The sequence below is a fragment of the Solanum pennellii genome, chromosome 7 (genome assembly GCF_001406875.1).
Source record: "Solanum pennellii chromosome 7, SPENNV200".
In the NCBI taxonomy this organism is placed as follows: Eukaryota; Viridiplantae; Streptophyta; class Magnoliopsida; order Solanales; family Solanaceae; genus Solanum; species Solanum pennellii.
The window spans coordinates 78,985,830-79,013,584 of NC_028643.1; the positions used below are offsets into that span (position 1 = coordinate 78,985,830).

Here is a 27,755-nt window from a genome sequence, read left to right on the forward strand (position 1 = left end):
TTTCTGATTTGGGAAAATTGGGTTTTGGGCCAAATCTGAATATGGGTTGTGGGCTTACTATGGGCCATGTCGTATGGGCTGAAGTAATTTAATTGGGCCTCAAAACAAATAGAGCGGGTCAAAACCAACAAAAGAAATGCGGCTAACTAAACTATCCGAACGAAGATTGAGACCTGCCTGTGTGTCGAAGAAAATGAAGTTGAGCTTCATTCGACCAATTTCATGTTACTCTGTTTCATCTCCAGCAACCTCAGTGAAACCTCAAAAACCTTTATTTTTAAGGCCACCCACCTTCAAAACAACCATATCAGACCTTCAAAAATGGCACCATTGGGCTAAATCCCTAATTTCTTCTGTGGGTTCCACTTTCTTGGAACTGGACAATGGTCCAGACTCCGAATTGTTGCTCAGGGAGCTAAATTGGCTTGTTGAAGATGCAATTGAAACACCAAAATCTTTCTTGCAACAACCCCACAAAAATTACAATGATAATAGCTCAGTTGCAGTTCGGGCGTCTTTGGAACAACTGTATATGTTGTGGAAACAAAGGGTAGAAGAAAGAAGGCCATTTCAGTATGTGGTTGGTTGTGAACATTGGAGGGATTTGGTTTTGAGTGTTCAAGAAGGGGTTTTGATTCCAAGGCCAGAGACTGAGCTGATTGTGGACCTTGTCGATGATGCTATTAAGGAGAATGGGGAATTGAGGGAAGGATTGTGGGCTGATTTGGGGACTGGAAGTGGTGCACTTGCTATTGGGATTGCAAGGATTTTGGGTAGTTCTGGTAGAGTTGTTGCTACTGATTTAAGCCCTGTTGCTACTGCAGTTGCATCTTATAATGTGCAGAGGTATGATTTGGAGGTTAGTATATTTTGCAATTTGCTTGTTGCTCCTAGTATGGTTTGAAATGAGCTTAAATGAAAGCAGGATTATATAGTCGACCCCAACTTATTTGGGACCGAGGCATAGTTGTTGCTCTTAGTATGGTTTAAATGAGCTTAAATGAAGGCAGGGATTCATATATTGGACCCCAACTTGTTTTGGACTGAGGCGTAGTTGTTGTTGCTCTTAGTATGGTTTGAAATGAGCTTAAATGAAAACGGGGATTCATAGCTGACCCCAACTTGTTTGGGACTGAGGCGTGGTCGTTACTTGTTGCTCTTAGTATGGTTTGAAGAGCGGGGATTCATAGAGCTGAACCCAACTTGTTTGGGACTGAGGCGTAGTTGTGGTTACTTGTTGCCCTTAGTAAGGTTCCTCTTTGAGATTTTACTTCTATGTCACTGTATTTTCATAGTTGATTGTCTCAAGCTAGTTGATCTTTAAAGCTAACTGCTATAGTTGTAGAATTGACTAGTTTAGCAAAAGTTTTGATTCTTAAATATTTTTGGCTGAAGAAAAATGGGAACTTGATCAGAAATCAGAATTTTATACATTGTTATAGAATTAGTGAAATAGAGTTTAATCATTGATTAAACTTTCAGGGCTGCAAATTTTGAATAGAGCATTGTCTTGAATTTTGTGCTAGGAAAAAGTGCATGTAAAGCAAGGATCTTGGTTTGAGCCTTTGAGAGATAATGAAGGAGAATTTGTGGGACTAGTCAGTAATCCACCATATATTCCAAGCAAAGATATTGGTGGACTACAAGCTGAAGTTGGTAGACATGAACCTAGACTGGCGTTAGACGGTGGAGCAAGTGGTATGAATGACCTTATCCATCTCTGTGATGGAGCTGTTTCAATGTTGAAACCTGGCGGTTTCTTTGCGTTTGAGGTAACTATCCATGTTCTGGATCAAGCGTTTTACACTTTCCCGTTTAACTTGTTATTCGATAGTGGCAAGCTCTGGCACCTCATTGGCTCACAATGACTAATCTTACAAGATGAATCTGAACTTCTCAATCATATATAATCTCTTACTTCTTTTACCTTGAGGGAGTCCTTGATTTATTCATGAGTGTGTACATTTTTTCTAAGATTCTCCACTAGTTTTGCAAGGGTTTAACTGTTTTAAGTCACTTAAATATTGCAAGAACAACTAACCTGGAATGATTGATAATAGATGTTTTTAAGATTATCCCCAAATATTAATGGAGATACAGAATACTAATTTATTTCTCAAAAACAGAATGTTTGCTTATTGACTGTAAAAGAGACATTTAAAGCAGGACCTGATAGGCATGTTTAGTTTTGTACTCTCATAGTCTCATTGCAAAAAATGTCCATTTTAATTTGCTTATTAATGCCCTTTCATCATGTTGCTGCAGACAAATGGTGATGAACAGAGCAAATTCCTAGTCCACTACATCGAGACTAAGAAGCAAGGTAACTTCTCTAAAGTGAAGATGGTATCAGATTTTGCCGGCATCAAGAGATTTATAACAGGATTTAGAGGAAGATGATCTGTGACATTAGCCAAAGAAATTATACAAGGGAATGAATGTGGAAGAACCAGGGGTTTGGGGGCTACAGATTCTGTTCTCTTGGGTTTGAACAATTCAGTTTTGCTCTTTGGACTTTACAGAAAGATATATTATCTCAGATTGTCTCTGATCTTGTGCAAAGAATCATTTACTACTCTCTAGTAGGCAAACTTCAGTGTAAAGTGATAAAAGGCTAGTGCAAGTTTGAAAAAAAAAAACTACTGCACTTATGAAATTAGGATCAGATCTTTCATCAGCCAGTGTCTCAGTTTGGTTGAAAGATGATCATGATCTGACTACTCTTAATTATTCCCAGTGAAACATAAATTTTAATGCTTATTTGCTCAAAAACAAGGATCTAAAATTTGGATTATATTTGCACCCAATAGATCTAAATCTAACCAAGAGAAGAAAAACTGTACACTAAACTCTCGCTATGTCCAAATCTACTAACTTCACATAAAGGTATTAGAAGGAAAGAATGTAGATCTCGTGTTTAAATGTGGAATGAGCTGGATCAACAGTATGAATTGTCCTACAACTGCATTGCACAGAAGAGTACAATTTTTTTCTCTGAAATTTATTACACCTCAAGTAGTCCAAGTCCAGGCAGGATCATCACATGTACAAAGATTTGCTCAGTTTTGTTCCTCCTAATTAATTCAAAGGATCTAGCTCAAAACTAGGCGTTGCAATAGATAAATGCTGCTGGATAATTAGGATACAAGTGTAATCCCACATAGTCTGGAAAGGGTGGTGTGTAAGCAAGCCGGATAATTAGGATGATATATACAAATGGATCAGCTTAACCAGCACATTTATACTTGTTTAGCCAAGCCAACAGATGAGCTCTCCCCTGATGAGAAGTTTGGTCATCTCCATGTTGATGCATATGAAACCTTAAGATATCACATCATGTCTTTTTATCCTCGTTTTTCATTTTGTCCTGATTTTAGGGGGCAGTGGATGTTGAATCATCACAAAAATGGCATCTGAGCATCGTAACCGATTATGATGCATGTAACTCATGAAGACCTTCTCCATTGCTTCTTTCCTTTCATCTGATTCAACTTGAAAGGACTCCAAGTTTTTCTCCGCTTTGGCGTCTCACAAAAAAGTCCAGATGCTAGAGCTTGCTGGAGCCACAGCTCGAATTCTTCATCTTCATCTGTCATCTCAGCATCAAAATCCCAGGGGTACCTACTTGAATTGGATCTCTGGGATGATTTCTCTAATCCAACCATGTTCACATGGAAACTCGGTCTATGTGTATTTGGTCTACAAGCCATGCCCTGCACAGAGGAGATTCGTAATACAAGTACTAGCAGCAAAGGCCATATTTCCATCTTTTTCATAATGACAGAATACTGACCTGACATATGGCCCATTCCGACACATCAAATATCTTGCCTTCAGCACAAACGAAAGCACGAGGTATCTCCGCCTGAATGACAAGTATATTTACAAACATTATGAAGAATGAGCATCTTATGGGCGCACATCGAGAGAAAGCATGATCAACTAAACTACAGCTGAAAGGAAGGAAACCACTGTTCATGTGCAGCTAGATGCTGACTTCAACTCTTTGAAGTTGACATTTGACTAGTAGTGCCACACTAATTGGCCAGAGTATTAATATTTGATTGTACCCTCTAAGCACATAAATACAGTAACTCATACAGTTAAAAAGTGGAGAACCACCCTATATACCATTAACTTGATCACATAAACCATGTTAAGATTTGACCAAACCAGAGGAAAATCCTAGAGACAGATGATGGACTTGCTTCGTTGCACCATCAACAATTTGAAGCTTGGTAATGAAGCCAAGGTAAACCATTAAGTACAAGAGTCCAAATATTTTGAATGATCTAAGTATTTATATTTTTTGATAAATTGCTTCCTACAATATCTATTGAAAATCGAACTTGACAGTAATGATCTAGTATAACGTGCAGCTATTTTTGTGACTATAATATATGTTTGGGGCCAAAACTTGACGGCAACACTTTCAAAGTTCAGAGATAATGGACCCCATCCTCTGCCCTTCCCACTTAAATGCCGAACTTAGTTTGCATGGAGGAGGACTCGAATTTGTGACCCAACTCACAAGTATAACATGGCATTAAAATGTTTGTCTTGCTTTAAGAACCCAGAATAAAAAATACTCTAATTCCAAGATTTTCAGGAAATGATAATCTGTTCCTAAATGACACTTTTATCTATCGAACTGGTAAATGAACCAAATTAAACACTACTTCGCATGAATCTTTCAAGATAATATAAATTACTATGAAATTTAGAAACCTTTTGTGGTCGATTGAAAACCAATGATCCTTTGTATTCTACCCATCCATCCCCATCTTTGGCTTGGTGATATTGACAACAATCCTGTACACCAGCAGCTTTCATTAAAATTTGAACAAGTGAAAGAGAGGAATAGCAAGTTAGCAACCATAGTAGACAATTTAATGATTGCACAACCTGGCACCATCTTGCCTTGACCTTTGTCCTATTGGTGCAGATCCAAATGTGTGAGTTGCCACATTTTGTGCAGTGGATACGCCTTGACTCTTCTGAGCAGTAGTTGGAGGATTCCTGCACCATACCAGATAAGTCATTTGTAAATATTAAGCCTTCCCTTTTAAGATCGGAAGATCAACTTTGGCATCTTATTTATGACCTCAAAGAAATTGACATGGAACTGGTGGCTTGCAAGAAAGGCATCCTATATTTTATTTTATTTTTTACATCCATCAATATTCAATAACTATTTGCATGAGTTTCCCGTAGATCATAAAGCTGAACAGGTCTTAGATTGTGCCATTGAACTTCTCATTCCAAAAGAAATTCTTTCTTCTGAAAATTCCAGGATACCATGCAATTTCTGCATGCTCACCCGAAATTGTCGTTACACCTTGAAAGCTTATCACGCTTTGACATGGATCTTATTGGTATTACATAATTTAATTTGGAGTCATCATTGCAAGAAATAGGGCTACGACAGTTCAAGTGACGGACAGGGCAGACACTGAATCTAGTCTTTCCCAGTTAAAGAGATACAACTAGCTCTCATTGAAACTTTTCCCGCTTGGATAATTTTGTATGCAGGATAAGATGTTGAATTCTGACAGGTTTACTGGAGATAAATGAAGTTCAGTCAGACACTTGAACAGACCTGGTTGGACGTGCTAGGTGATTTTTGCAGTACACTCTTAGATTCTTCCTTTCTGAGTTGCTCATCATAGTCTCGCTTCTTGACAGCATCAGAAAGAACCTAAAAGGCAAGTGACAGTATTAGAAAACCATAGCAGTATGTTTGCATCTCAAACAAATAGGAAGCAAGCCAACAATAGTATTATAACAGCATAACAGATAATTTAACTATTAAAATAGTGATCACCTCATATCCACATTGAAGTTTCTTAAATGATTCACTGGCAAGTGAACTTCCCATGTTTTTGTCCGGGTGCACAAGCATTGCCTGCGCATTTCATGTATGTAAAATTAGCATCAATCTGAACTTCGTCTAGACGGAAAGTAAATATATCATCGGATCAGACATGAAATTTTGTTATCTTGCGTCAAAGAAATGGACACTTTGACGCCTAACTCAAACCCATCAAACTAATCAAAAGGTTAAAAATCTCTCAGATTATATCGTCGAACACAATATTTCCAGAACCCCAAATTAGTGGTATAGATCTGACATGTAAGGATATCAAAAAGATGAATGAGTAATCAACATCAATTTGATACGTTCTAATTTGTTATGGTAAATTGAAAATGAAACTCAGGTAGATGTCTCTCAAACCCATCACTTGGCTTTAAAGCCTGTCACATGATATATAATGCATAGGCATGATAAGAAAGTGGCACACCTTTTTACGATATTCTTTTTTCAACAGTAAAGTGTCAATTTTCTTATGCCGAGAAACCCCTAGTGCTTCATAATGATCCGCACTATCTAATATCCGCTTCATCTCAATTATTGAACTTGCATCTTCTCTAACTACTGGCTTAGCTGGGGGTTCTATCTGTTTGGTTACAACTGATGAAGTAGAAGTAGAAGCAGCGTCGCTGAATGTTTTGCAAGCGTGAACCTTTTCAACTTTTTCAACCTTTTCAGGCTCATCCAGAGGAACTGATGACTCATAATCTGTGGAGAAGTCATCCTCAGTAAATGTTTCGGACTCTTTAAAATCTTCAACATGTGTGCCTTCACTCAAATTGTCACACCACTGGAGTAAGTAGTTCACTAAGTCATTTGAGAGGAAAGCGAGATTTATTGAGAGACAAACTCCAAGCCACCCAACTCGAACTTTAACACAATACATAGCATATATGGTAGCCATTAATACCACAAGTCTTGCATGGTTTAATGAAAACAGATAACCTACAAAACCACCAAGACAAGGATCAAATGATGCATAACTTCTGAAAATACGGTATATCATACATACATGTGTTGCACTGGGAAATTAAACTTGAGAAATATATCAGATAGAAGCAATACCATAAGGTGTGTAAAAACAAGTCAAACAAGTAGGATCAATTCCATAATATCACCTTTCTGTCCTATTTTAAACTTTTCTATAAGTTGCATGTGTCTCCAGTACAGGGAAATTACAAACTAACAACATAGATGCAGTCCACACATCAAATACTCCAGGATCCTATGTCTACAGCAAGATCCACCTGGCTGGACTGATACAATACCTTTGAAAGTCACCAGTTGGCCTTTGAATGTCCAAAATTATGCTTCCATGCAATTAAACTATCTGCTTTTTTGCTAGCCCAACCCAATCTTAAAACAAATGCCTTACTAAGTTTTCTTCCCCATCGGAATGTTGTAGAACAAATAAAATAGTGATATATTTACTTTTGGTTGCATATAAATTTATAATATTTAAACAAATAATATTTAACCAAAATCTCATGTAATGAAGACTTGAAGAGATTCAAGCTAGCAATAGCATCACCCTTATAACGGTGTCAAGCTATCTAGTCGTGCGTCCATTTATTAGGTGATTTAGGTCTCACTTTTTACTCAATAGAATGGTTTCATCCATGAATGACAAGAAATTAAGCAATTTGGTTGAACTACAAAACAAACCTACCTCCAACTATAAACAATACACCAGTAATCCAAAAGTTGGCATACATCCACAAAACTAAAATAGCGAAGAGCCCAACAATGAAAAGCCCAGGAGTGCAACCCAAATACTGAACAGCAGCCCCTGCAGCACCCTGAAAGGCAAATCAACATAACATATCATCAGCATGTCATTAGTGAGCATTTGAAAACAAAGTGATTCTGCATAAGAACACTGAACAGTCTCAAGAGACCATCTGAAATGGGAAATGAAACAAGTAGAATAGCATACTGAGTATATTTTTTCACCAAACAGAGAGGCCAATGAGTAGTACTGGCACAAGTCTAAACAAGAAGCTAGAAGAGACTTTTTTCAGCAACTATCTATGTTTACCATTTATCATTCAAGAACTAGAGATGAAGTTGAACTTCAAGCACTCTAATTGAGCTATAAATTATAATAACCTATTTGAGTTCTGAAAAGTTTGAATTTCTATACATACTTCAGATATCTGTATGGACATCTGTATGGCCTAAAACACAGGGAAACGAGTGGAACTTTGCTTTTCTCTAGTACAACCTTCAATGAGTTGGATATCTAAGTAGGTAAAAGTAAGACCCCAACATAATAAACTTGAACATCACCAAGCAACATATAATTGCTCATGTGACAATAAGACAAAGTTAACTTATTTGATTTTATGAAGACTATGAAAAGATCATCACAAGAACCAAAAACTGTAGTACTTTCTCGTAGTTTATCCTGCAAAAGATACTAGTGCACAACTGCAGCATTCAATTCATGTCCAACTTGACCAATGAGCTTTAGGTAAAATTAATGAACATGTAGATATGTTCAAGTTCTTATTTGATGTGTCATTATATGTCTTACTAGTACAATGCATGTGCAATAAACCCAGGATCAAGCTAGTTAATCAGCAATTAATGAAGAGGAAGCAGATCTTGCTAAGTCACAAACCATACAGGAAATTAAAGAAAATGGAATAGAATCATACCATACTAAGGAGCACGTAAACCAGACAAGACAATGATGTCAAACTTAGAAAACAGCTCCACATAATAAGGAGCAATGCTGCGGATCCAAGTGCAAAGAACGATTTACAGCCCCTTACTAAGCAATCCTTCCAGTATCTAAACAAGATAAAGAGCAATTTTCCCAGTATTGCACACCCACAGCAAACAATTGGCCAAATCCGCTCATTAAAGATTCCAACTTTATCCCTAAAACAGCCAGCAGCTGTCCTTACAACCGAATAACAATCTTTCTTCGATTGCAGCCACATCCAAGCTTGTTTAAATAACCCAATGTCCTCCATTACTAAACTAAATTTACACACCTAACTGAACAGAACTACAACACCCAAACCCCAAATTACCAAAAATTGCTATTGGTACCCATCATTTTGATATGAGAACAACTCATTTGACCAAACCTGTGAAATCACCATATCATGAATAACAGTCATTATCTGCTAATCTCACTAAAGAACCCCCTTTTGTGTCATATAAAACAAAACCCAGATCATAAATTCGTCAAATCCAAACACCCAAGTAGCAAAAACAAGTAAAGACAAGATCCAGAAGATTCCATCTTCACGCAGTAATAAATGGAGAGTGGCAGTTGTTAGATGAGATAAGAAACCAAAAAGACAAAAAACAAAAAAAAAACACAGTAATTTGCTTCACATGTACGTTTCCAAAAAAGCAATCCCCAATAAATATAGACACAAGACTCGCACTTTTTTGACTTGAACAATCACAAAGTTTCCATCTTTAACTGGGTTACAATGACCATTAAGAAAATCAGTTAAAACACAACCGTCCACTGGTTAGAAAAAGAGGGAAGACAGAGTGTATTGCAAACAAATCTTGATTCTTCTTCTTCACCTCTTCTCTATCATTTCTTATTTTGGGTGAAGAAACCCTAGGCTTTTTCAGGGAATCCTAGTGAAAAAAGGTGTTAATACATAAGGTTAAAAAGTTCAAAAAGCCCAGAGACTGTGTAATGTGTGTGAGAGAGAGACAAGAGTGATGATGATAGAGAGAATGTGTGGAATTATTAATTTTAGTGTGTATGAGAGAGGAGTTTAGTTTAAAGATTAACAAATAAACAGAGGATAACACTAATAACCATTGAGATTTATAAGTTTGTCTAATTGAGAGACTGATTGATTTGAATTGATCGGTATTGAATTTATTTCAAACATATTTATTAATTATTTAATATTTATATTAAAATCTAGCTAATTTAAATTTAATTTATATAAAATTATTTGAACAAATATTATTAATTTTTTTATTTAAATTAAAGTTCAATTGAACTTAAATTCATATAAAAAAGATCATTGATAATGTAACAAAAATGACTGTATAAAAATTTGATATAGATATCTCCAATTATAATAATTAAGAGAAAGTTTAGTTTTCTCTACTGCATTACATAAATTGATAATACTAAATTACTACTAATAATCATTGAAGTGGGACCCCATTTCCACTGTTTATCTTCTTCTTTCTTTTTCATTTTATTTTTCTTTATCCAGTCACAATTTTTGGAGTTTTAAGGTGTTCAGTTGAAATGGATTTCATGACATAAGAAGGTGATGTCTTTTGTTTGGATATAAATAAATCTTTAAATAAAAATGTGTCTTTGAAGTTGAAATTAGAAACTCATATTTAAAAGTTTGAAGCTGTGTTTTAAAAAAAAAATTATATAAATTTAAAAATGCTAATTATTTTATTTCGATATAATTATAGAAAACTTATTTGTACTAATCATGATTATATGTGTTACTATTTAATTGTTTTGATTTGAACTTGATGAAATAATATTTACAAAGCGTCTTTTATAAAGTGATAGAATAATCTCTGACATGCTATAAAAATTGATTAGCAAGCACAATCTTTTATTGAAGATTTTTTGAAAAAAATTAAGAACACATGACATGTCCAAATATTTTTTAAAATAAAAGATGAAATAACATGTGCAAATAGGTTATTACTTTGATATAGGAAGGAAAACAATAGTATAAACTGATATTTAAATTTGATAGTAGAAATTATAGTAAATTTATATACATGAAATAAAATATAATAACCTTAAATAAAATAAAATATAATAACCTATTTAATGTATGTAATTTCATAAATGATGTATTGTGCATATGGAGATTTACCTTGAGAAATTCTTAACATTTTTTAGGCTTGTCTCAACTCTATTTTAGTATAATATAATACAGTGTAAAAAAATTTGGTAAGAAAATTGATAATATTTATAATAAATAAAAAGATATTGGTCCAATAAGTTAAACCAATTGATAAGGGCTAATTATCACGTAAGCAAACAAAGTTCAGTTGGTTATTATATAATTCATTGTCTTTCTTTGTTAATGTTATTTTTTTCTTTCTAAAATATCTATCTCGCTCAGCTTTCTAAAGTCAAATTATATAAATTTTAATTAATATTTTAAAATATATTTTTCAATATATAGATATAATAAGACTTTTAATTATAATATTTTTGTATTTAAAATATTAAATTTAATAATATATTAAAGTTATTTCATAAATTTCCCTCCATTTTTTTAGCTTTACGACATTAACTTTTTTGTGGTTAAACAATGTTATATTTATCTCCATTATTATTATTTTTATAACAATTCTTTTAATCTATTGATTGTTGATTAATTTTTTAATAATATTACTAATATTCCCTTTCTAATATATTTCTTTGTTCAATTAAATTTGTACACATTTTTTTAATAAAATAAGATGTTCTTGTTTCATAGCTATTAGTATAGGCTCATTAATTTCAATTTTTTTTTTAAAAACGCCATGTATATATTTATGAATGAAGTTTTTCATTTTTTATCCTTTATTTCGATGTCAAATATTAAATATGAATCAACACTTAATATAATAAAGGAGCTGAGAAATTTATACATAGACTTGCACTTAGTTTGGCTAGATCATGTTAAAGTTGAAGTTCCACCAATATATATTTATGTCCACTTTAAAGTCATTTTTACAAAATAATTTTTTTTTAAAAAATCTTACAATTGAGTTAATATTTTTCAAAGTGAAGAGTATTAGAATTATTTTTTAAATATTAACTGAATTTATTATTATGTTTCAGTAAATTATATTAATATTGATAATTATTGAACAAACTTGAATTATATATTGGTCAAGTTAAAAATATATACAATAAAGTAATTAGTTTACAATAAACATATAAACATTTTTTTATTTACATTAAAAAAATAGCCAAAATTCATAGTAAATATGAATGAACTATACAATATTATTTCCTACCCCTAACACCACCACCCCACCTCCATCCCCCTCCATTCCAAACAAAAATAATTAAAAAATAATAGAAATTTAAAAACATTTCTAATTTTTAACAACCCCCACCCCGACCCTCCCGCCATTTTCCGTTAAAAAAAAAAACTTTTCTAAAAAATATTCAAAACTTTTTATTTTTACGCCTACCCTTTACCTCTACCCCAACTATCCACCAAATGCCACCCCCGATCAATTATTTTTTTCAAAAAAAAATATTTTTGCAAAATATTTCGTAATTAAAAGTCTGTGTGAGGTTCTGGATCAAATCTCAAGATTAAATTTTGTAATAACCTTCGGGATCTCATCCTTGCTCGGATGTTAAGGTTGTGTCCTAGATTAATTGTATTAATTTTTGGGTCAAAAATTATTTCTTTAATAAGTATTTTCTAGTCTTAAACCAACAAATAAAAGATATTTTCTGAAAAATATTTCAATTATCAACTAAATATTAGAAAAATAAGTTAAAAGTCCACTCCTTTTTCAAGAAAACATTTTCCTTCATATCAAATCAGGGTCGGAGGTACACTATATTCAGAGTGTCCAATTAGACACCCTTCATCGAAAAATTACATCGTATATATAAGTAAAATTGTACTTTAAATGGTTAAATAATAAAATTTGGCCAACTTTTAAGAAGTTAATACACGATGGTCATTTGAAAATGTGAAAGTGGATCAATGGGTAAATCAAGAAAATGACAAAAACAACTATTTCTGAAAAAATCTTCCAATTGATTTCTCTTGAGGATATCCCTGAATTTGACGAAAGGTCTTCCCAGGACTGACCTAATAATGCTGTCACCATTAGCATCAGGCTGCAGATGCACAGGGAAAATGTCTGCATTGATGATTTTAATCCCATTATCACCACTAGCATTGAACTCTTCATGAAGTTTTTGTTCTTTTTCATGAACTTCATTTATTTTTTCTTGTTGTGCCACAACTACTACTTTTGTATTTTTCCCTTCTTCTTCCTGAACTTCATTTATTTTCCCTTGTTCCTCAACTTCTTCTTGTTTTCCATCTTCTTCCTCCACTACTTGTTTTTGTTCATATTTCTTTTGACAAAATTCTACTTCTTCTTGAGAAGAAGAAACTGTTTCAGTTGCAAAATTTTCTAAAAGTGTAGTATTTTCGTTCCTCTTCCTGGCAATTTTAGACCTAGCCTTCTTCTGGATTTTTGTTTGGTCAGATGTATCAATATCAAGTTTTCTTTTGACAGGAGCCATCATATTTGTATTTGCAAACGCAAAAATAAAATATTTGAAAGCCCAAAATGAGCTACAACCACAAGTCAAAACAGGACAATAAGGAGATAAGCAAGCAAATGCATTTCAAACCCTAATTAAATATACCTGATAAGATATATATCAATGATAAAGTAGAAATTATGAGGACAACACAACACCGCCTTTACTGTAGAAGATGATCTGTGAAAGAAGGAAGAGAAGAAGAGAAGAGAAGGAGAAGTGTATTGTACTGGCAAAAAGAGAGGAGAAAACTGAAATTAATTAGTATAATTAAATAAATCTTGATATACGAAACGACACATTTATAGAAGAGAGGAGAGAGGATTTGTTGCCACTTATAATTTTGTCGTGTTTATTACTACAGAAATACATATGTTGCGACGCATATACTATCTGTTGCTACAGATGATTCCCTCTGTTGCCACATATGATTTTGATCCTTTTCATCATAATTGACATTTTTTAAAACAAAATCGAAATAATGATAAAAAATATTTTAATACATAACACCTATATAATCAATGGTTGTAAACACAACATTTTCATCGATCTTAGCTTTTTTTTTTAGTTCAACGCATCTCTGGGTCTTCATTGTCACTAACATAACCATTTCGTGCCTTTACAATCCCATAATTCCATAGGAGTGTAGCATATCTCAAGCGAAGGGTTCAACACTAATTCCACATGATGGTACTCGTAATTCATCACTCAAATACTCAGTGTATGCAGCAACAAAAATTCCACAATCTCGGCATGGTATATCATCAATCAAAAAATATAATAACATCACATTTCGATAGTCGTAAGACAAAATAATATTGTGATACTTACAGACTACTGCTTTCTTGTTGGGCAATACCAGTAACATGACTGACTTTGAATGGTTGAGATTTGTTCTTTCCTTGGTAACATTTAAGAACTGACCAGTTGGTTCGCTCATTTTGCTAAAAAAATCCGCTCAACTCAAAGTACTTTGGCAACATTGTAGCCATCTTTTGAATATCGGAGGATATTTTTCTATTAGACCTATTTGAGGACATGGAATCATACAGTTTTATGCATCGTTCCTTCAATGCAACGACTGCCAAGACCCAATAATTTCACATTACTATTTACAGGGACATAAACATCATTCGTCAAGTGTCAAGGCATTCCAGAAGGTATAGCATACCCTTTCATTATGTCAATGATTTTATCATCATATTCACTAGAATTGTCAATGTATATTTTGAAAAAATAACTAGTGATGGTATATTGATATTTAGAATGAATCTGCTGCTTCGACTTCTTAGCAAATAGTAAAATATGACATCCACATACCGCACACATAGATGAAACAAGTGTATCAATTTAATTGTATATATTCATGTACTAAATAATACATATAAAAGTGGGCATGAATTTACCTCATCATTCCACCACCTATTGGGTTGAGACATTACGTAGAAACAGTCCTTATTAATTGGAAATGCAATTAACAAATTAAGTTGGTCAAATTCAAAATTTGAGTTACTGGCTAAGTAGTGATCCTCCTTGTTTCCTATGCAATTGTGTAATCATTATTTATCGGACTACAAGAAAAAATTCTAATAATAGTTGAACGGCCTTACTTTACTTACTTTTTTGCATGATGCTTGTAAAGACCCTCGTTTATCCATTGTGAGAAGGATGACACTAGTTCAGTTGGACCCTCGCCGTCAATGTTAAAACCTTCAAATGGATATTGTCGCTTCACGTCACAACTGACAACTTCGACTTTCTTCCTTTTCTTTTTCGCTTTCGCTTTTTCTTTCTGCTTCACCTTCTCCTTCTCCTTCTGCTTTTCCATCTCCTTTGCCTTCTTCTTCTTCTCCTTCTCCTTCTCCTATTTTTCCTTCTTCTCATTATCCTTCTCCTCCTTTGCCATCTTCTCCTTTTCTTTCATCTCAATAATAATAGAAAGTGTTTGAGAAATAGATTTTTTCAACCTCCTACATTTCAAAGGTTGTGAAGTCTTCTTGGATCTTTGCACATCAATATTATGAGACATTTCCTTAAAAATATCAGTGAATTTTTTAACACGACTAATAAAATAATCATGTTGCTGCTCACATTCTTCGCATAGACAAAAAGAGCATTTCATGTTAGAAGATTGAGTTGTTGTCATGGATGAAGCTTCTTGTATCATTTCATCTACAACGTAAATAAAAAAATATTGAGATTTTACAATTCATTATAAAATTATTAGCAGTATGTTGCAACCGATGGATAGTCTGTTGCGATAAATTAACATTATGTTGCCACATATGTACCTGCTGTTGTGCAACATATACATCTTATGTAGCAACAGATGCATCATATGTTGACACATCTATACAGATTATTGCAATATTTGAATCTTATGTGGCAACAAATGACCAACATATCACTAAAATGTGGCAACATACGCTAAATATATTTTAGATACCTGAACAACACTATATTTCTAAAATCATATCAACAAAATGGCCAAAAAAAAAGAACAACAACAGCAACAAAAAATGACTTTTCTTTGAATGATAACATTTCAGATATATTTTCCCAAAATAAGAATTTTTTGAGTTAGCTGATTTTCTTTCAAAAATGATAAATAATACACACCATTAAGTCGATTATTCATTTTTTACACCTACAGAACATTTTATTGTTCATTAATTCAAGAAAAAAACTTCGAAAATTGTAAATTATTTCAAAAAAATAACTTACCCATTTCTAGTCGAACACGATTATAGTTCAGAAAGATGAGAGAGTAACCGAGGACTGGAGAGGAAGAGTAACAACTGCTGAGGAAGAGTAACGACGGATTTCCGAATTTCTAAGGAAGAAGATGAACAATCCCCCAAGGAGGAAGAAAACAAGAGAGAGAAGAGAGGAAGGAAGATGAAAATATTTTTTCTTTTAACTGATTTGGTTTGAATTATAAAAATGTGCTTTTTTTTTTATTTTATAAAAGATTATAAAGTTTTAAAAATGTTAATTTGGTCCCATAATTAGTTAATTATATTTTAAAGAGGATTTGACCAACTCTTGGTCAATCTGTCACGAAAAATAAAAACGAGACTTATTTGACACCTTTCCCTTAATTTTTTCATGTGACCCGGCCCTACCGGCCTTATTGCCATGCCTAACCCTAATACTTATAAGTATATAAATACGAGGCGTCCCCTGTCATGACTAAACCTAAAAAATATTTTCAGAGTGAGCCGTCAAACAGAATGAGAAGAAAACGAAATCCACATCGTCTTCAACGGATCAAAGGTACACCGGGGATAACAGGGTGATGACTCACAAGAGCTCTTATTGACGGAGTCATTTGGCACCTCGATGTCGATTCATCACATCTGGTTATTGATTTTGCCCATGTATGTACCTTCTTTCATTTGTAGTTCACATTGTTATACATGTTCCTAATTTATATGAGTACTGTAATTGTGTTTTTTCAATCATTTAACATTTAACATTTATGAAATGAATATTTGTGATTGTCCTTATCAAATTCAATTCTATTATGTTTGTCTGAATCAATTTTTTTTTCTATTTAAGAATTTGTGCAAATTCAAATGTAATCAAGTGAATGAATTAGGTAATAGGTACATCATACTTTAGTAGATTTTAAAATGAATTTTATTTCACATTTGATATAGAAATTATCTAAGATCGATATAAATTTTTATATGAAAATTTTGATACAATGTATACCTCATAAAAGATAGGATTAATATTCAAGTTACAATCTTGATTAAAATTCTAATTATCCTATGAGCTAAATTATCTACCATCGCTCGCAATATTTTTCTAGTTAATTGCTTAACAATAAAAGATAAGTCATAAGAAAATCCATCAAATAATTAAGTATTTTAGCGCTTAAGAGATGAACAACAACATACAAAGTTTTGCACACACAATTATGCAATAAAAACAAAAAAAAAAAAATACAGTTTCCATACAAAATTCAAGGTACAAAACCTTCTACTGAAGAAACGAGCAATAATCGCATCGGAAAATTTAACTTTCAAGTTCTAGCAGTAATTTTTGTTGAAATCCTTAATTTGATTAAACTGTAGAATTACTAAATAATCAGTTTTTCTACTATATTTTTAGAGTTCATGCATCCTATCTTGCTTTAACTTTTTTTTTTGCTTAAATTACACCATATTAAATTCCTAAGACTCGTTTGGACATTTTATGTCTATAAAAGGGGAAAACTGTTCAACATGATTCAAAAATATATTTATTTTGATTGGGTCCACAGCCCCAACTAATTTGCTTATTCAGTTTTTGTATGAAAATATATATTTTTAAAAATTTGAATAATTGACTGTGGATTAATCAAAATAAATATATTACAGTTTCCCCTTTCATAGGGATAATATGTCCAAACAGGCTTAGGAATTTAATATGGTAATTTAAGCAAAAATAAGCTAAAGCTAAATAGGATGCATGAACTGCAAAATATATGCAGAAATTCTGATTTTTCTGTAGTTCAAACCAAGGGTTTCAACAAGTACTGCTGCTAGAACTAGAAGGTCGAGTTACCGTCCGCGGTTGTTGCTCCTTTCTCCACCAGAAGGTTTTGTTCCTTGAATTTTGTGTGGAAACTGTTTTTTTTTGTTTTTGGTTTTGTTTTTATTGCATAATTGTGTGCGCAAAACTTTGTATGTTGTTGTTCATCTGTTAAGTGAAAGTTTTTCTAAACCTTGAAATTTGTATGCAACTCGATGTTTGTACTGGTTTCATTTTTTTTTTACTTTTTGCTAGTACTAGTTTTGTTTGTTTTCGTTGCATGATTATCTATTGGATCTGTAGCATTTCTGTTTGAGAACTTTGTATGTGTGGGTTTTCATAAGTAGATTCAGAGTTCTAAAATCCTGAAGCAATTTTGGCCCTAACTCAATTAAAAGCTAGTTAATGTGGGGAGGAGGATTGCTCAAGGTGATATAATTAAGGAGACTAAATTCCCATTCCATGAACATGTGGGACTCTGCCCGAATAGGATTGCTCAAGGCCAAAAAGGGCAGCATTGAACCTGCCCAAATAGGTTAAGGGGGAGAAGTTCATGAGTCCAGTGTTCTATTTTCTACTTTTATACTACTACTAGTTTTATTTGCTTTGATTGCATGATGGGTCTATGACATATGTGTGGAGAACTTTGTTTTTGTGTTTTTTTCATCAAGTAGATTCAGAATTGTAAAATCCCAAAGCACTCTGTCCTGCTTGCCCTTTAGTGAGGAGAGAATTTTTTTGTACCCAGTCAAATCCTTCCAAAAGGTTAAAGTGGTGAGTGTTTTGGTCCCAGTGAGCTGCTCATTATAGAGCCTCTCCTCTAGGTAATTACTGTTATAGGACTGTAGTTGATTGTCAATGGGCTTATTGTAGTGATTCCACTAGTTTTTTGGAGGTCCCACTACTCTGCTCCTTTCTAGAGACTTTGCTCTAGCTACCGTAATATTTGATGCTGTAGTAGATAGGCAATGAGCTTGTTGTGGTGATTCTGTATTTACTTTCGCTAGCCTTTCTGTCCCTCCAACATGATTCTGCATTTTGTGTGGAAACCTTGGTTTTACATTCCTCTTTACAACTGTGCAATAGCAAAACCATGAAGCAACTCACATTGTGAAGTATCTGATTTTGGTTCTTTATTTTTTACTTCCTGGTGTGCAAAGCTTTATTATGGAACCAGAGCTGGTTTCTACAGAAGAAGTGGTGAATGCATTGCTGGAATACTTAGTTGGTCCTCGGTTGCCTTTGAAATCGTCTGCCGTTAAGGAACCTCCCACTCTTTCTCAGCAGCAGTCTGTTGCCAAACAGGTGTTCTTTGGTTTCTTCCCACCCTTTGCGGGTTCCCTCTTACCTTGTATACTCATTGCATGGTGTTCTTTTTGACATGATCTTTGACCCTTGACATTTGAAAAAGAAAGCATACCTGATTTTAATTTCTTTTCTTCATTTATTAACTTGTTATCTTTCAAATATTCCTTCTAGTTTGTTTAAGACTTCTGAGGATAAGTTACAGTAGCAGTGTGTTTGAATAACGAGAACAGATTTCCATCTTGTTTCTCAGTTCTTACCAACCTTTACAGTAATTGGATGTAAAGTTAGTCCAGTTGAATGCGATTTAGAAAAATTCTTGGAATGGAGAAGATTAATTCATACGACTTGAACTCTAGCTCTCTCTATAATATATCTATTATTTCAGTTAAAGGTACAGACATTCAATGTCCTGCTCTTTATTGTAAACTAGTATGGTATCCGTGCTATGCATGGAAAATATTAGACATAATAATAATAACTTATTATCTTATTTTCTTGACCATGTTGTTTTTTATTATTGTTGAATTGTAAAATTTAAATCATTTAAATTTTGATCCACGGTCATTAATAAGAGACCACCAAAGAAGGAAAAATGATTTTCCCCACCCTATAGTACCTTTCAAGTGTTCAACGTCATTCAATAATTGTTTACACCAAAAGTGAAACAAAAACAAACAATTCATCTTGATCTTCTATATATTTTTGTAGTTATCATCAACGCATCTTCGGTTTCTCTCCTTCCACATAGTCACCACACACACACACACAAAACACACAGGTTTGCCTCCTCTTTTTCTGTCTTGCAAATCCTCCAGCACTGTTCCAACATTCTAGTAGCCCCCCTGTAGTCTTTGGCGTATTCCACGTAATTTTTAATAAAATTGAAGTATGGATCAGCTTTGGCAACTTTATAAAAAATTGTAAGTGTTTCCAATAAGATCTCCAGCTAACTTTTGAATTCTTTTCCTTGTTCTTTTTTACCTTCTTCAGTTGCATGCTGTTGTGATTCTTTACAACTACTACCAGAGGAAGGAAGATCCGCAGGCACAGCATTTAGATTTTGAATCATTTTGCAAGTTGGCCATGACTCTGAAACCGGCTTTGATGTCATATATGAAGTTCATGAACCAATCAGATCTAACTTCCTCCAAGGACATGAACAATGATCTCTCGGTGACTGAAAAAGCAATCCAAGATGCTTGCAACATATCTTGCGCTTTGGATGCCTCAAAAGATGTTCCAGCTATAAACAAATGGCTAATTTCCAAAGTTTCTGTCTTATTGGTAGACTCTAAGAAAGAAACTTGTTATCTGTTTTATTCTCTCGTCACTGACGGGGTCTGGTCTCTCATAGAGAAATGTCTTGAGCTTCCCACTGCTGAAATAGAAGGTATGGTGGAGGGCATAAAGAGGCAGACCAGTATGAGACCAGTGACAGTAGAGCAAAAAGATGATGACTCTGGCTTTCAGCAACTTGCATTTTTGGCTGTAGAGGATGCAACTGGTAAGTGAATTTTCAGAATCATAGTTGTAACATATTTCTAGATTGGCAAAAGTAATTTGTGCCTAATCAGCTCTATATTAACCAGACAGTCATAAGTTGATTTCTAAGTTTTTTGAATGCTTTTACTAGCGACAAGCCTCTGAATTAGAGTTTTCTAATGCCTGGGCAGAGAAAGAAATGATTAACAGAACATTGACCTAGGCAGTTGGATCTTTCTATTCCGGTTTATAAATTGAACTGCTTGAGTTACAGGTGTGTCCTGATTTAGAGAGCATTTTATTATTTATGATACTTTGTTTCATGTGGAGCAGGTATTTCTAAGACTGACCTTGTGACTTTGGAGAAGCATGTGGTATATTCACTCACAAAAGAAAAGACAGCATCTTACTTTTACATTATGCAAAGTACCCGATCAACCGATCAAGACATGCTAGTTTCTGTTAAGGAGATTATTGAGAGGTTAGTTCTTGTCTTGTTAACTGCTTTGGGTAGAAAATATCTTTTGTTTTTTTAAATCAAGGGTAGTGTAAGAGATGGGCTTTTTCAACAAGAACTCTTGTATCTCTAATGTTAGAGTAGCACATTTGTTTGATGATATTGCTAGCAGTATCATCAAACAAATGTGCTATTCTAACATGAGAGATACAAGAGTTCTTGTTGAAAAAGCCTATTCACGACGTAAAGTAAATATACATAATTGCTTGTATGATTTGTTAATAGCATTAATTCATGTATTCTGGTACCTTTTGCTACTACAAAAATGAAAAGTGATAAAGTGTTTATCTGAATAGCTTACAGGGTCCATTGGTGAAAAGGAGTTCTGGTAGTTGGTCTGCTACAGAAGTAGTTGAGTACTATCATCTGCTTCCCTATGCCAATATCATAGCAACCTTTTTCCTGAGGTACCTTCAATTTCAATTGACCTTTATTTGTGGTGAGCTGTCAATAGATTTTGCTTTATAGTCATTGCTGCCTGGCTTAACATGTTTTTGTGTCTCAGCCAATTTGCTTAGTTCCTTGGTATGTTGAAGATTTCAGTCACATCATTCATTCCTTCTGAAGCTTGAGTACATTTGGATACTACTATATTAACCTTTATGATGCAGTTCTTATTCTTGGTTTTTGTTCTTCAAGTTGATACATGTATACTGAAATTGAACTTGACTGTTGGGCCTAGCCGTTCTTGCAGCAGTCTTCATGCTGCTTAACAACTTTGTGTGATCAAATTGACAAATGCCAACATATGAATGACTTATGTTTTGTGCTTTTGCTTGATTCATTAGGCCTAGCAAATCATTGAACAAGACTTGTACCGTAAGGGAAAGATAAGGAAATTAGTCGTGAATATGGTGCTAAAAGAACATCATACCCACCTTTATTTAAAGAGCTTTTTTTGACAACTGAGAAATGCCTGGCTAGTGGTGCTGGGTTTGAAACTTGTTAGATAACAACCACTCCTCTACCCTTCTCCACTTAAATATTGTCTGTGGAAGGGGTTGAACCCATGATGTGCGCCTAACCACACATCACAAGCTGTACTCTTACCACTAGAAGCCCTAGGGATGTAAATAACTTTAGTTTCGAGAATTAGAAACAACTGATTTACTTAGGTAAGTTGGTACTTATTCATCATCAAATTTCTTTTAAGGTAATATACTTAATTGTGCATAACAAACTTACTTGCAAGATTGAGCTATTTTCAGTTTTAGTCCTCTTTTGCTCTGTTTATGCTGGGAGCTTATACTGTATATCCTTTATGTATGTGCATAGACCTGATCAAAATATGTATATCCATTGAGTTAAGGTGGGGGAGGGGGGAGCCAAGTTTTTTTGTATCTTGTTTATAACAAACCAAAATACCTTGCACGAAAAGATCAATCTCATAAAGAAATCTAAATACCTTCATTACAGCTAGCCACGTAATCTAAATAGTCTTGTATTTGCTTAGGTTACGTGGCTAGCTGTAATGAAGGTATTTAGATTTCTTTATGAGATTGATCTTTTCGTGCAAGTTATTTAGGTTTGTTATAAACAAGATACAAAATAACCCAGATCTAACTTGTCTTTGACAATCATATTTTGTATGGGCTTAGCACTATGTTGACAAGCTACTAAATTGATGCAGGGAAGTTTCTAGTTTGGAGGGCTCAAATACCAGAATCCATGAGGATATAACAGGCAATTGTAAAAAAAAAATTTCTGAGAGCAGAATCTCATTGGTTGATCAAAACTCGGGCAATGTAAGCATCATGACTGCTATAGGTTCAGAAAGCGCTTGCAGTAATGTGGCCAATGATGTGTATGACAGAACGGTCAACCCTACAGACGCTTTTGGTGCAGAAGTTGTTGCCGACGGTGCGTGTGAAAGGAAAACAGGGGACGAGAAAGATTCTGGGAAGGAAAATGGTGTGCATCATCACCACAAAACAGTGAGGACCCATGGGAGATTTAGTGGTAAAGCCAAAAAGACAAGTGGTTGTAATGGAAACCAGGGCGTTGAGGAGAAGGTTAAAAAGATTGAAGGAAAGACGCCTGATGAAAGTTATGAAGCTTTAATTGGAACCAAGTCAGATAGTATAAACCTTGAAATTTCAGAGGCAAAACACGGTGATGGTTGCCATGAAAAAGTTGGCCATTCTGCTGTTGGTCAAGAAGCAACTGCGATAGGTGGCCCCCATAATATATGGAAAAGTGAAGAAGCAGGAAGCGATTGTTCAATTAAAAATACAGGAATTGTAGATCTCAGTGGTAATAAGCTAACTGGTGTCAACTTGAAATGTTTAAATGATACAAGTAGAAAGGTACAACATGAAAATAGCAGAGATTATGAGGATTCAACTGTAAAAGAACTGCATGCTATCATCAACCACCCAAGGACACCAGAAGAGAAAACTGAGGAGCTGGTGAAGTCCACCAAAGGCTGTGAAATCAATGATTATAATGGTATGGAGTTAGCTGGTGCTCATCTTAAAACTTTGGAGGTGAAAATTAATGATGGCTATCACTTTTCTAGTTCTCCTACTAGGCCTCAGAGGATGGAAATTGATGCATGTATTCCCTTCTCCAAAAATGGAAATAATAGCAAGGATGAGCTCATCAAAAAAGTTCATCAGCAGAAAAAGAGGACGAGGGAGAGTGGTGGAGAAATCATTGGAAGTGGTATAGTTCGCAAGGTAGACAATTTCAGTTAATGCAGTAAAAGTTATTGATTACGATGAATTACTCTTGTTTGTTTTTACTAATTCTCCCTTTCTCTTTTCAAGAGCATTCATGAAATTGCCCCACTTGGGATGAATTAGTGATTAAAGAAGAAATTTCATCTAGAAATAGCAGAATTTAATTTTAATGGACCTCTTCTCTTCTCTTCTATTCCCAAAAGTTTCTGCATTTGTGTATGCTTTGCCGGTCCAAACAACAGACATTAATCCATCCTTGAATTGCAGTTCTTAGTGATAGTATTAGTAGTAGTGACACTAATACGCATAATGGCATGACATTAATAAGAAGTAGTAATACTGCTAATTATTATAGCAGACGTTTTGGATGATATACATTATTTTTTTTAATGTGTCTTCCTCAAGCCTTGTACAAGGGAGGCATCCACTTGATACCTTGATCTAGTTGTTGTAATTGTTATTTTGCTTATAAGCAAAACTTGATGATCTTATCCAGTAGAAGTAACTAGTCTTTGTAATGCTTCATTTTCCGACCTCTTCCCCTTCAAATTACCATACATTCCCATTGGATCAATAGTGTTTGAACACTTCCCTATTATGTGTATTAGCAATCATTATTACATTATATAAAAATGAATGTGCCAACAAACTAATTTGCCCTAGCTAACATGTTAATTTGCACTTCAAAATGATATTTGGAAATGGATGTATAGGCCTCCACATTTTCTCCTGCTTTAAAGGATCTTGGTGGGGGTGCATTCTGAGCAATATAATGTAACCATGTGTAGGGTTTTAGGTTCATAGTATGTTAATGTCTAGCTTAGTCAAATGAAATCAATTTACTTCGAATATTACAAATCAAATGCTTTCTTAGCTTGTGTTTAGTCAAATAAATAGTACGTGATTTTCAGTATATTGTTTGTAAAAAAAAAGCTGGAGGTCTTCCACTTCTAGATTTCAGCTCACTAGGCAATTATTTGTGGCCGATAGGTATCTCAACCGGCTGGTTGTCTGTAAAATTTGGTTCTTTTCTATCTTTTATTTTACTTCTGTTTTTTTTTTTGATAAAGTAGAAGTAAAATAAAAGATAGAAAAGAACCAACTTTTATTTTACTTCTGTTGAAGTGGTGTTATTTCCACTTTAAGCCTATCTTTTCTTCCTAATCCATGCAATATATGAAACCTTTGTGTCGCTATCTTTGTGGTTGTGTTCCACATTGCTAGTGAATCCCTTCTCATGTTGTTACCATGCTTAACTAGCATGGACATAAAAGAAAAAAAGTATCCTCATGTTACTATATTGAGCTTTATGAAATTATGCTTTAGAGTTGAGATAATGGATGGAATGGTAGCTTGTAAAAGAGATACTACAAAGAAGTTGATAAGGGAAAAATATTGTTGTTTTATGTGAGTAGGCAGAAATATTGAACTTTTCCATTTTGAAAAAAAAAGAAGTCAAAAAGATTGGATGGACTAGATTGGATATCTAGGTTTAGAAATTCTGTGGTGGAGGTTATAGTTTATTCTTTAGGAAAGGACATACAACTGCTGCCCTTTTTTTGATAGTGGTGTCTAGGCCAACTTGGGCGCACCTCAACACAAGTACTTGGTAATTTTACCGACCAAGGCTTGGGCAGATGAGAAGAAATCACTTGGTGTTTTTTTTGCCTATGATATGGGAATTGGACCTGAAACCTTGGTTCTTCTCCCACTTCATTGCCCACTAGGCGACTTCCTTGGGTGCCAACTTAACTTGATGAATGTCCTTATCTTTTCCAATTTTTTTCCTGGAGATGGGAAGAGGGGTCTGCATTCTTCATTTGTTGTCATATTTGATACCAAACTTTATTTGCAGGCAGAAAGAGCTGATGAGGTGAAGGCTGATAAAGAAGACCTTTCCACTATCTCACCCAATCGAAATGGGATTTCTGTGGCACATGCTCGATTTGTTCCTTGCAAGCATGAATCTACAGATATAAGCGATCTACAAACTGTTTTGGCTTCAAAAGAGGAGGCTTTGACAAAAAGTTCCCTTGAAGTTCTTTTTCAAAAACGACAGAAGTTGGTAATTTTACTTGACTAATAGCACTAAGCAACTGACAAGACACTTGACCACACATACTCTTTTTTGAGAATCTTGTTTTTTTTTTTTTTGGGAAGAGGTCACATTTCTGTGTATTAATAATAAACTACACAAAGGGTATGTGGTCCCCTATATTACATCCAGATGAGCAAAAAAATGAGCTCCTAGTCCTTAATCTTCTCATAAGGAACCTAGTACATCATAAGTTGATTCAATTCGTCCAGGAACTGAGCGTGAGTTAGTTTCTAATTTTGGTTTAAACAAAAGTCAAATGAAAAAAACAATGAAATAAGATAGATTAAGATATACTTAAGAAGATCGAAGGAACGGAGAAACAGAAGTGGCCGTATAAGTAATATAAATTGAATTATCAGCTTGCTGCATAGATAAGGAAAAAGCCACAGGTAGCACATGAGCTGTAAACAGCAGCAATGAGTTCTAGTTTGGAATCTATTGCTCTGTTGCCTATTCCTTGGAGATGCTCCCGTTGTTGTGTCAGGTCATATAGACATAGGCAACAGAGCAATAGATTCGAAACTTTTATTTTGATGAAGTAAATGTTCTATTGAAGGCATCAAGAAGATGTAAATTTGTTACAAAAGTAGAAGCAAAAACAGTTGGTCTGCTGGCTCTAGTACAATTATGCTAAAACTAAGACCCAATTGCTGCTGTTTTCAGCTCCTTGCTCTAAATGGTTAGGATATACTTGTGGCTTTTTCCTAATCTATGCTAGAAAGCTGATTATTTAATTTATATTACTTATAAGGCCACAGTTGTTTTTCCGTTGCACTTCGATCTTCTTAAGTATATTTTAATCTATCTTAATTCATTGTTTTTTCATCTGACTTTTGTTCAATCCAAAATTAGAAACTAAGTTCACCCTTAGTTCCTTGAGTTGGACTGTTTTAAGACGAAGAGTATGATGTATATTTTCCAAACCTGACCACTTAGAACTTGTGTCAATGTATCAAGAATTTTCACCCTTCAAAATGTAGTCAGTAATTTGTTATGGCCCTTAGTTATGCACCTTTAATGGGCCAAAAGTCTTGTGGGATTTTCCTTTTTCTGTCTCTTATAAGAACTAATTTAGTTTTCTCATTTCCAATATAGAAATTCTGTGGAGTAACTTTTTTAATCTGATTATTGTAGCCTACACTTTATTTGGTTCTCAGCAATATTTGCATTCATTTCTTGGCAGTGTGATCAACAACTTAAACTTGGAAATGAAATTGCTTCATGTGATAAAAGTATTGAGAGAATCTTAGATGGTATGATTTCTATCTGAGGCTTTAGTAGCTTCTTTTTGTTTCAGTTGTTTGTGAGCATTACTCTGTTCACATGGCTTGGTACTGTATGGATCAAAAAAAAAATTCTTCTGCTTGTTGTTTGTTTTTCGTCCCCCTCTCTTGTTTGATTCTCCTTAAAGAAATAGAATGTGAATGAACTAAGTTTCGCTCCCAACTTAGTTGCCTCTGTATCTTCTTTTTTTTTCCTTGGTAAGGATATTTATTAAAAATGGTATCAAGATGGCACAGAAAAGACTACATGACCTAAACTACACCACTCGCTCCAAACATACTACATATTTTCCCCTAATAAGTTTTAAAAAACCCACTTCCATCACCTCCAACGGGAAGAGGAATTCTATCCATCAAAGAAAACCAAAAATCCAGCAAGTGTCTAGTAAATGGAGCAAAGAAAGAGCATCCCCATAACTTAACCATCCTATCAAGAGTACAACTATTAGCACAAACATACAAATTCTTGATACATTTGTTTCTGACTCTGGGTATCTGCAGCCTCCGTATCTCCTTTTAGACCCATTTTATTCCAAGCTGACGTGATGTGTAGTGGAAGTTTCCTAACAGATTCAACCTTTTAGGAGATTCATCATAGCTAGACTGTTTTCATGATGGTGCTCTACCTACCTGTACATTTCCTTTAATGCATGCTTTGAATGACGTCAAAACTACAGCAATTGCTCCATCCTAGGTGGTGGGGGGAGGGGGGGGGGGGGGCTTTGAAATGGT

At 34.3% G+C, this 27,755-nt stretch overlaps 3 protein-coding genes and 2 pseudogenes across 4 annotated transcripts in view; 2 read left to right on the forward strand and 3 right to left on the reverse strand.

The window, feature by feature from the left end:
* The first annotated feature begins 46 nt into the window (after positions 1 to 46).
* LOC107026240 (release factor glutamine methyltransferase) lies at positions 47 to 2,677 on the forward strand. Its single transcript, XM_015227142.2, has 3 exons — positions 47 to 859; positions 1,527 to 1,772; positions 2,266 to 2,677. The coding sequence occupies exons 1-3, from the start codon at positions 137 to 139 to the stop codon at positions 2,398 to 2,400; spliced, it is 1,104 nt and encodes a 367-aa protein (XP_015082628.1). The 5' UTR covers positions 47 to 136; the 3' UTR covers positions 2,401 to 2,677.
* Positions 2,678 to 2,860: 183 nt separating this feature from the next.
* Positions 2,861 to 9,617, reverse strand: LOC107026191. Its single transcript, XM_015227070.2, has 9 exons — positions 8,533 to 9,617; positions 7,542 to 7,671; positions 6,303 to 6,817; positions 5,825 to 5,905; positions 5,600 to 5,698; positions 4,906 to 5,019; positions 4,729 to 4,812; positions 3,794 to 3,865; positions 2,861 to 3,713 (listed from the first exon to the last, which is right to left on the reverse strand). The coding sequence occupies exons 1-9, from the start codon at positions 8,851 to 8,853 to the stop codon at positions 3,447 to 3,449; spliced, it is 1,683 nt and encodes a 560-aa protein (XP_015082556.1). The 5' UTR covers positions 8,854 to 9,617; the 3' UTR covers positions 2,861 to 3,446.
* A 4,067-nt stretch (positions 9,618 to 13,684) lies between these two features.
* Positions 13,685 to 14,312, reverse strand: LOC107025332 (annotated as a pseudogene).
* A 185-nt stretch (positions 14,313 to 14,497) lies between these two features.
* On the reverse strand, positions 14,498 to 15,162 carry LOC114078050 (annotated as a pseudogene).
* Positions 15,163 to 17,494: 2,332 nt separating this feature from the next.
* LOC107026139 overlaps positions 17,495 to 27,755 on the forward strand; it is an 11,686-nt gene continuing 1,425 nt past the window's right edge. The window contains exons 1-8 of one of the 2 annotated variants that reach the window (XR_003579363.1): positions 17,495 to 17,721; positions 18,815 to 18,959; positions 19,953 to 20,466; positions 20,778 to 20,925; positions 21,258 to 21,368; positions 22,592 to 23,639; positions 25,498 to 25,707; positions 26,924 to 26,993. Coding sequence is in view for 1 of the 2 variants with exons in the window: in XM_015227002.2 (XP_015082488.1) it covers positions 18,822 to 18,959; positions 19,953 to 20,466; positions 20,778 to 20,925; positions 21,258 to 21,368; positions 22,592 to 23,639; positions 25,498 to 25,707; positions 26,924 to 26,993 (2,239 nt within the window). In the remaining variant the exon portion in view is untranslated. The remainder of the gene's footprint in view (positions 17,722 to 18,814; positions 18,960 to 19,952; positions 20,467 to 20,777; positions 20,926 to 21,257; positions 21,369 to 22,591; positions 23,640 to 25,497; positions 25,708 to 26,923; positions 26,994 to 27,755) is intronic. The other variant, XM_015227002.2, reaches the window with a different exon arrangement.